Source organism: Sinocyclocheilus anshuiensis, unplaced genomic scaffold (assembly GCF_001515605.1).
Source record: "Sinocyclocheilus anshuiensis isolate Anshui unplaced genomic scaffold, SAMN03320099.WGS_v1.1 scaffold617, whole genome shotgun sequence".
Classification (NCBI taxonomy): domain Eukaryota; kingdom Metazoa; phylum Chordata; class Actinopteri; order Cypriniformes; family Cyprinidae; genus Sinocyclocheilus; species Sinocyclocheilus anshuiensis.
The window spans coordinates 1,180,906-1,191,022 of record NW_015539890.1 but is presented as its reverse complement, the minus strand read 5'-3'; the positions used below and the strand labels follow the sequence as shown (position 1 = coordinate 1,191,022).

Here is a 10,117-nt window from a genome sequence, read left to right as displayed (position 1 = left end):
TCAATAATAGTGTCTTCTCTTCCGTGTCAGTCTTCGACACGCCTGCACATGCGTGTGGTGGTGCTGCAGCGTTCTGACGTAGACATCCATCTCTCCTAGTTCATCGTCTGTATAGTCTGGTTCAAATAAGGCTTGGCAAAAAAATTGAAAGTCATCCTCTATCGAAATCTTCAGACATGTATACGAAGACTGTTTTATGTAGAGCGTACAGCTTCCTCTGCTTGTAAATAAGGTGCAGCGTATGCGCATTCGAAGTCAACGCGGGCTCCTGCGTCAGCAGCATCACACATGTGTCGTGGTACTGTCGTGAACGCGCGTCGAAGTCTGACACGGAAAAGAAGAAATTGTTGAATAAAGTCGTTATTTTTATTTTCTTTGCACACAAAAAGTATTCTTGTAGCTTCGCAAAATAACGGTTGAACCACTGATGTCACATGGACTATTTTAACAATGTCCTTACTACCTTTCTGGGCCTTGATTTCATCAGAAATATCTTAATTTGTGTTCCGAAGATGAATGAAGGCCTTACAGGTTTGAAACGACATGAGGGTGCGTAATTACTAACAGAATTTTCATTTTTGGGTGAACTATCCCTTTAAAGTTAAATGTGGCCGCATCTTAATTTGTACTGTAGAGGAATCCTCCATGTTGGAGGTGCTGTTGACTTCTTAGAAAGACTGTGTTCCTCAGGATAGCAGTAATGGACCTGCTGTTTTTTGCAGTGTTGGGATGGGAAGGCCGGAGACTGACTGAAAAAGACGCCTTATGATGACAATAGAAAACTGAACTACTGCCATTGGCACTGCCATCTATACCAATTGTTTATTCCCATCAAAGCATAACTGCAACTGTACTGTATTATTGGCAGTTGCAGAAGCATTCAAATTGAGGTTTAGCCTTTGTACTTGACTTGCAAATATGCAAATACAAATATGCACTGCATGGTAACAGCTAAAGCAGCAAGAGAAACATTCAGAATAAATATCGGACCAAAGCGCAAGACCATAAACCTAATTCTGTTTTATGAAAGGATATAGGGACTATATCACACCAGCAATATTGCAGAAATATTTCAAATGAAAATGTACAAATAGTAGGGCTGCTGAAGACTGTCTAAATGCATCTAATTACAAGTAACCAATGTCTAAATGTAACTGATGCAAATTTGAGTAATTTAACTTATGATTTTGTCATCTGTTTTCATATTGTGTAAGCAAATGCTGCATCATGCATATGTTAATGCTGATTCAGGTTCATTTTTAATCTTTGGAAACTATACATTTAATAAAATCTAAATTTACAAACATGTATGCAATCATTACTAATGTTATGGGCGTCAGTATGGTAGCTTGGAAAAACTGATAATAATGACATTCAAATGTATGCTTTCATACTTTATGGAGAATTTATGTGTTTTTAGAAATATCTCAATGCAGTTTGGAAGGACTTAACTAAACTAAGAAGAACTTGGTTGTTCATCATGCTCAGTCATGTTTAATTTCATCACTTCTGCCAACAGACCGGATGTGGTTTGGCAACAGCAGATAGAGACATTCTGTGAAAAAAAAACAAAAAAAAACTTTTTATCAAAATTGGCATTGAAAACAAAACCTAGTACAAAAAATATATACAAATGATAATCAAAGAGTCAAACAAAGGGCAAAATTCTTAAGCAAAATCCATCAATCAGGTGGTAAGATCAAGTTACGTCCCATAACACATCCTCCACAAATCTTTCAAGAGGTGGCAATTTTCTGGAAGCCTGAGTAGGTGCTTCCTCAGCAGGACAATGCTTAAAATGCTTCCCAAGTGCAAGATGAACCTAAGAACAGCAACAGAACCGTTACAGCATTCAAGACAGAAAATATGCTCAGAATTTAATCTACAATATTACTCCTTGGCATGTTGCAACGTACGACGTTTGCTAAAATGTTCAGAACAACACTGTGTAGGACACTGAGTCCTACAATGCAGTGTGTTCTGCAACTTAACCATTAATTTCCAGTTTGACTGGAAATATACTGGAAACACTATCAGCTCTTTTCTAAATAGTCTTTTCTAAATTTTCAAATTTTTGCACCAAATTGGATAAAATAACCATTTTTATCTCATAAATTATGATAATAACTGGATTAAAACTCACTGATTTATAGATACAAGAGGTCATGTGCCAACATTACAGCATTATTTTCATACGGGTTCACAATCTATTTTCAAAGGGATGTTCCAGGTTCAGTACAACTTAAAGGTGATGCATGTCATTTTATATGTTAAATTACCTTCTATTCCAGCTATATATGGATATAGACACATATGCACACAATATCAACTGAATATTAAACTGAACATGGTGTAAAACACTGATGGTATCAAAGCATTGCTCTGTTTGTTTCGGCATCCCGACACAGCAATATCGGCTCAACCAATAGCGTGAGTTTGGGGCAGGACAATCTGGTTATCTGACCAACCCAGGGGTAATGTTTGGGAAACCTTTTTGAAAACGGTCATTATTATTCCAACTCCTTTGCTGGAACTGAAGAAGCTTAAGGTGTAACCAGGAAGACTACTTTAAAAATAGTGGTTTAATCTGTCCGTACGGCACAGTTAGCAATACGCTAGTATTCCATTCCAAACATATCCCAGGATTTCTCCTAGCTGTCATTTTGATGACAAATCCAGAGAAAGAATGAAAAACCCATGGTTAAAACCACAGTAACACACCCAAACTTTCCAACGTCTGTGAAGGAAATCGGTTTCATTTCCTCTGCCAACCCTCACATCCTTATCTTGGTCACAGACTGGCTGCACAACCCTGTGTGATACCTGAATGCCTTTCAATACTGCGGAAACCAATGAACACTTTTGCAGCTTGATTTAGGTAGAGAAAGTGCAACATTCTTTGGTCTTGAAATGTCTTCGGAGGTCTTCACATGCTCCTCCTTGTGTCACCTCAGCCATAGTGTCCTCCTCCTCATCTGAAAAATCATGATTTAAAGCAGTGCTGAATTTTTTAGGTCTCGTAGATCAAACTCTTTGTCAAGCAATGCTTTTTCTCCTCTCTAACAAATGGTCTTCTGATACTTTGGACACTGAGAATCTTGATCCTCCGTTGCTGGTGGTAAGGGTAGGGCTTCGAACAGGGCTCTGAAAGATTGATGGGTCTGATCTTCTGGAGTTCCCTGCACAACATCCAGGCTTCTCTTCTCTCTTATTTTTAGTGTCTCCTTGGTGCTCTTTCAGTAGGGTCTGTTCCTCTTGGTTGTTGTTGTTGAGGCAATCCGTTGACTCCCCAGACGTGACCATGCACATGTTCGCGCTGACGCTGAAGCGGCGTTTCAGACGAGGAGAGTGATCGAGTGGGATGACCAGGCCGTGCAATAGGTCACTACAGCTCTTGGACCGTGCCAGTTCCTCCTCCTGCTGCTTTTTCTTCCTTCTCTTATCTGCTCCGATGGCTTGGATAACATCGCTGTAGTCTTCAACCTTCTCAGACATGAACTGAAAGATGTCAATGATGCCAGAGAGAGGTGTTGGCTTTGGGACTTTTTTTACTTCTTTTTTTACCGGTACATCATCGATGGACAGCCTGTGGCGTCTCAGCCTTCTTTTCTTCAGGACTTTATGAGCCTCGACCACCATATGCACATTCCAGCTGAAGAAAAGTGACAACCAGGCAAGACCCAGGCAGATCCATAACTGCACAAAGAATTTGTAGAGTGTTGGGTAATCTTTATCTGGGTTCACACCTATACGGAGAAACAAAGTGAATTTCCTTTATTCAACATAACAAGCCAATAGTTGAATTTGCCTATCTAGAGCTATTTTTAGCTGTTTTTAAGCAGTATATGTTTATACAGAATCACAATCACAGGAAACGATGCATCATAAGTTGGTTCACGTGTACAGCGGACAGAAAGATGCAAGCCGAGAGATTTGCACCAAGCTAAATTCAGCAACAAGCTAAATTTTCTATTTTCAACGTACGCCTTCTCTCCACTGTGCTCAAGGTATAGTTTTTTTTAGACTTTATAAATCCCAAAGACCACCAAATTTGATGAATACTCACTCAGCTATTTTCATGTACACAGAATGTCGTACTGTGTATGGAAAATAGTAAGCAGGGTTATTATAGTTAACTAAAACCATAAATAAATGTTAATTGAAATAATTGTTAATTGAAATTAAATAAAATTCAGATTTCAGATAGTTTCCAAAGCAACTTGATGTACTAAAATAACCAAAACTGAAATAAAAATGTATATAAACTATATTTAAAAACAACAAAAACTAATGAAAATGACAATACCACACAACAAAACTACTAAAACTTTAAGTAAAATTAACATGAAAAGAAAAACAAACAAATTAAATCTAATTCAAAATATTAACAAAAACTATATCTAAATTATACTAAAATTATATGTATAGTAAGTATACTATTATAAATAAAGACAGCATGTTTGCTAATTAAATATTTAGCTTTTATTTGACTTTGTACTGAAAACCATAATAAATTATTGAAATATTATCTGGAAAATATTTTTTATTTTAAATGTATATTGTTTTTACTTTATTTATTTATTAAGTTAACAGTGTATCCTTTTCAAGCCAATATCAACATTTTCAAGAAACATTTTCAAAATAATTAAAATGTATTTTCACATGTTTAATTAGAATCAGATTCAGAAAGAGCTTTATTGCCAAGTGTGTTTACACACACACACAAGTAATTTGTCTTGGTGACAGGAGCTTCTAGTGCAGAAAGTACAGACATGCATATAATTTAAGGTAATGAAATATAACACTAACAATAAAGAGAATAAACAAATTAATAATACAAATTTAAATATTTTTAAATGATGTTCCTATGCAGCTTTATAGGGAAAAAAAGTGTCATATTATTAGTTAGGCAGTGGTGATGAAAACATCTATGTCTTGCTGTTAAATGTATAAAAATACATTTAGCACGTTTTTTTAATTTGTCAAATTTTCCTCAGACCACAAAGCACTTTTTTGCAATCTCTTTGTGGTTCCCGGACCACAGTTTAGTATAAGCCCTACGCTCCCTTACTCACATTTTCTTCAGCACAAATGTTCAAATCTATTTGCAATTGTTCAGTTACCTGCTACATAGTCACCAAAACCAACAGTCGTCAAGGTGGTGAAAGAGAAGTACAGGCCTTCTAAGTAAGTCCAGTCCTCAAAGTGACTGAATACAAAGGCTGGGAAGATCAAGTGAACCAGGAAACCCCATAAAAGGAATACAACTGTGCAGGTGAACTGTACTTTTTTCTGTAGTGAAAGAGAAACATGAATAGGGGTGTTAATAATATTGTTTGTCTCTTTGAAAAGTGAAGGCTTTGTTAATGGTGTTCTTACCACAGTGAAGCTTCTGTGGAGGAGCACCTGACTCAGGCGCTTTGCCCTGCCACCAAAAAATGTACCCAATTCACTTATCCAGGTGAGGCAAAGAGGAATGCCACAGAGCCCATACAGGATACAGAATAAACGGCCTCCAGTTGTCTTTGGCGCAACATTGCCATAACCTGAAATCATCGAGTAGACAATCTGTGTAAAATATTTTTATATTCTGTCTAAAATTAGATCATTAGGTATGGAAGCCTTTTTTCTCCACAATCAATCAATCAATCAATCAATAAAGGTAACCGATTTTTTTTGTAATCATATTTTTTAATCATACATTACCATTTTTTAAATCAAGAAATCATACTTTTTTTTCTCAGAATTGCAAAAAAGCGTCAAGATTTATGAGATACAATCTCAGAATTGTGAGACATAGCTCAAAATAAGATGCAAGACATAAAGTCTCAATTTTGAAGTCCAAATTGTGAGATATAAATCCATAAACCCATTGCAATTGTTTTTTTTTTCTTCTCAGAATTGCAAGTAAACAGGTCTAAAAAGGAGAATAACCTTTTCAATAATCACGATAACAATAATTTTAATAATAAACATTATTTTTTATTCTGTGTTGGAAACGTGCTTCCATAAACAGGCCACCTACAGGTCTGTGAACCACTGTATTTCTAAATCAAAGTGGCATTCTAATGATAATAATGCTATGACTTTAAAAAAAATAAAGATTTGCTCTTTAAAATTGTTGTTTTTGAGAATTATTGTGCTCTTAACATTGTCACAAATTAATAAACGTGATGGAAGGTTGAATCGCTGTTCAATGTTTCGATTTCGCAAATGCACATTTCAACATTGAAGGTCAATTGTAGGATTATAAGTGTCAGCTGGGGTTTTATATAATAAAGAGAGAGAAACTTGAAATACTTCTAAGCAGTACAATGCATCCACCTATAGTAGTGATGACTGTGGCAGCAAAAATAACTGCGTTCTCCCAACTCCAGTTGTTAATTTTTTTTTCTCCCGTTACAGTCACACCTCTTCCAGCCGCCGCAGCCACAATCTGATGTTGAAACACAAAACAAAATATTAACTATTAAATATGTTATTTAACAATAAATACAAATGCCAAATGAGCATATTTGAACATAGCATGAAACGAGAAGAGACATAAACAATGTCTCCATGTAAACAAAAGATGAAATAATCTTTTCACATCTTTGAGAAAGACTTTTTAAAATAAGCAATTATATTTCATTAATGTGTCTTCGTTTCATCTCATCTCACGATTACCCATTTTATTTTTTACTCCGAGGCGGAAACAGGCTTCCATATACAAGTCAAAACAACAGGAAAAGAGGAAGAGTGTTTAGTGTTTGTGGAGATATCAGCAAATTAAACCTTTGTCTTCATGTACACTAGTTAGAGTCAGTATGGTTGCAGTCAGTCTATCGCTGTGACCATAAACATGGCTATTTAAATACCTTAAATTAGCGAGTATACAAACAAACACACCCAAACCAAATTGACTGAGTATAGGACGCCCTGCAGTTTCGATCTCCTTCTGACTTCAGTCCAGTCTGATGTGTCACTGAAACAACTTACTTTAAATGTACTTTTCATGTCTTTGAATAACAACAAAAACACTATCTTTCAGCTTGCTCATGTAAATATCAGTATTTAGAGTATGCCACCACAATGGTGTTGTTTGAAAACCAGAGGAACAGGTTTTCTTTGCCACATCATGTCACATCATGCTCAGTAAACATAAGTATGAGGGCTTTTACAGTTTTTAAATTCATGTCAGTCAAGGTAAAATATGGCACAATTAACAATAGAAAAAAAAAAGCTTTTTAAAATTTTAATATGGTAACAAATTAAAAATCAGCTTTTTTCAGTTCAGTTTGAAACGATGCAATGTGTTTCAAAGAGATTTTGAATGTTGCCGTAGTACAGTTGTCATGTTAGTATACCATACAGTGGCAAAGAAAACACATAGAATACCAAAACAAACCGAAAATAAATTAATAAAAAAAAATAAAAAAAAACTGATTTCCACAATAACATTCATCCCAAGTGTTACTGAAGTGAAAGTGACATGTGGCCAAGTATGGTGACCCATACTCGGAATTAGTGCCCATCCAAAGTGCACACACACAGCAGTGAACACACACACATCGTGAACACACACACATCGTGAACACACACACATCGTGAACACACACACATCGTGAACACACACACATCGTGAACACACACACATCGTGAACACACACACATCGTGAACACACACACATCGTGAACACACACACATCGTGAACACACACACATCGTGAACACACACACATCGTGAACACACACCCGGAGCAGTGGGCTCCCCCCCCATACAACCCCTGCCGGTACGAGACTCAAACCCACAACCTTTGGGTTACGCATCCGCCTCTCTAACCATTAGGCCCCAGCCTGTTTAAAGGCTGTGACACCATTCATGGCATTTATGGCATAGCTACTGTCAGTATCAATACTGGAAATGACATTGCAAGAGTTGTAAAACAAGTACAGGCACTAATGAACACAATACTGTATCCTGCATATTTACTGGTGTTGTTCATAAAATGTTCTTCAAGAATGAGTGAATTAATACTATAGTTGATGTTTTCAGATAGATGAATTACAGTATTTGCAATATGTTCTCTGGTGACAAATTACAAATGCTCACACACCTTTGTGTGTATATAGTAAACATCTGTGGTTACAATACGAGATAATATTTCAAAACTACTTATCATATATTTCAAACTTCATTCAAACTTAAAACATATTTTAATTTAGATGGTGATACATCATTATCAAGTTAAATGTGTAAAATAACTGGTTTGTTGATTAATCTTTAAAATCATTTGGATTGAATAGGGTCAAATGAATCAGAAAGAAATAGTTTAAATGCATGTTTTGTGTGGATTTAAAACTTTTTGGGTGATTTTGTGTCTAGCATTGGGGGAAAATAGTGCTAAGATTAGATCTAGAAGTTGAAAATAGTAGCCTACCAAAGCCAAACAGCTGCTTGCTTTGTTTTCATATTCGATGCATACAGCACGTGTGTGCGCGTTTTCTCGTGGTACAGTCGCGTTTGAACGAGTACACAATGTATGACTGGCAAAAGCACATTCCTAAGAATGACTTCGCCAATTTTATTGCCCACGGGGGGAAAGTCCACAAACTTGGAACAATCGCGCCTCAGTCTTTTTTAGGTTCGCCAACTCCCGTCACCTCCAGAGATTTGACACGTTTAGGACAAAGTTTCGCTTTGTTTTGTTCATGCGCAAATGCGTGAAACTGTTACAAACTAGGTACAATTGTTTAAAATGCTCTAAACTTACATTAAATTAAGACGGAACCTTCTTATTAGTCGCTTGTGTGTGAGAAGCACCATAGCAACGGTAAATGTAGCCTATTCAATAACTGATACTTAGGCTAAACACTTGGACAACTTTTCCCAAGAGCTTCTGGAACTGTTTAGGCTATACCTAAAAAAATCTCCAAGCTGTTTTTCTAAACACCACTTGAGGAATTAAATAATAAAGCCTACCTCAATTATCAGATCCAAATCATCCTTTTCTAAGCAGGGATATTTCTGTAATAAATGGTCAGTGTGGTTTTTATAATCGTCCAGAGCTGCTTTTAAATGCGGTTCCTCGAGGATCTGAAATATCGCGGCTCCGATGGACAAGTAGAAAATGATGATTGAGGTAAGAATTGGTCCTTTATCTGCCATAATACTGAAGTAGATCCTTCTCTGTGCTCAGTTACATCAAGTAACAACCACTGATAAAGTCTCCTAAGTTTCTGGTGATGTGTTACTTGATGCGGGTGAGGAGGAAGTGGAATTCGGAGCCACGCCTGTAGGTGTGAACGCGAGGACTGCCTTGTCTGGCTGTAAACTGCGTGGTTTTGCTAGAGGGTACGATTTTTGAGAACTTTTCTTTTGTTTTTGGTCTTTAATAGATTTTAAATTGCATTTTAGTTTCGAAGGAAAGACTGAAACAACACACATACAAATATTAGAAGACAGAGATCTTCTCAGAACTTATACCCACTCTTCTTTGTCATTTTTGTATTTACTTTTAAGGTGTTTTAATGGAAGTATTAGTTGGTTCCCCACAAGTTCACACAGATGCACTTGAAGAGTACACACTTTAAAAAAGGGTTCCACATAGGATGTTTTCACAGGAGTGCCACAGAACCATTTGATGTTTCCTAAAGAACCATCCAGGGAACAGTTCTTAAAAGAACATTTTTCAAGAACATTTTAATAATATAAACTAAAGAACCGTACGAGGAACCTTTTTTTCTAATTGCAATGTTCCATGGATGTTAAAGTTTCTAACCATCTATGGCAATAAATAACCTTTATTTTGTGACTCATCACATGTACAACAGAAAAGTTATACTTTCGAAATTGTGTGTGTGTGTCTGTGTGTGTGTGTGTGTGTTAGTGCTGTCAAACGATTAATCGCGATTAATCGCATCCAACATAAAAGTTTTTGTTTAAATAATATATTTATGTGTGTTGTGTATATTTATTATGTATATATAAATACACACACATGCATGTATATATTTAAGAAAAATATGTTATGTTTATATATTAAATATATATATTTAAAATATAAATTATACATATATATATATATATATATATATATATATATATGTGTGTGTGTGTGTGTGTGTGTGTGTGTGT

The 10,117-nt window shown here is 36.0% G+C and overlaps 1 protein-coding gene across 3 annotated transcripts; it reads right to left on the bottom strand.

Moving 5' to 3' along the window:
* Positions 1–581: 581 nt before the first annotated feature.
* On the bottom strand, positions 582–9,261 carry LOC107685773 (potassium channel subfamily K member 5-like). Of its 3 annotated transcripts, none has more exons than XR_001633983.1 (6): positions 8,963–9,261; positions 6,325–6,436; positions 5,380–5,546; positions 5,124–5,292; positions 2,722–3,746; positions 582–1,555 (listed from the first exon to the last, which is right to left on the bottom strand). XR_001633983.1 is itself a non-coding variant. In XM_016482491.1 (5 exons), the coding sequence occupies exons 1-5, from the start codon at positions 9,146–9,148 to the stop codon at positions 3,037–3,039; spliced, it is 1,344 nt and encodes a 447-aa protein (XP_016337977.1). In that variant the 5' UTR covers positions 9,149–9,261; the 3' UTR covers positions 1,831–3,036. The 3 variants fall into 3 exon arrangements, 1 of the variants encoding a protein (XP_016337977.1); XR_001633982.1 differs by lacking the exon at positions 582–1,555 and adding an exon at positions 1,583–1,822; XM_016482491.1 differs by lacking the exon at positions 582–1,555 and having other exon boundaries at positions 1,831–3,746.
* Positions 9,262–10,117: the final 856 nt, after the last annotated feature.

Bases quoted from the DNA above. Each gene is read 5' to 3' on its own strand.
- LOC107685773 (XM_016482491.1), bottom strand. From the start codon at position 9,148: ATGGCAGATAAAGGACCAATTCTTACCTCAATCATCATTTTCTACTTG. The intron at 5,547-6,324 runs GTGGATGCATTG...CGATGATTTCAG, and splicing joins CACAGTCATCACTACTATAG to GTTATGGCAATGTTGCGCCA. The intron at 3,747-5,123 runs GTAACTGAACAA...TTCTCCGTATAG, and splicing joins TTTTGGTGACTATGTAGCAG to GTGTGAACCCAGATAAAGAT.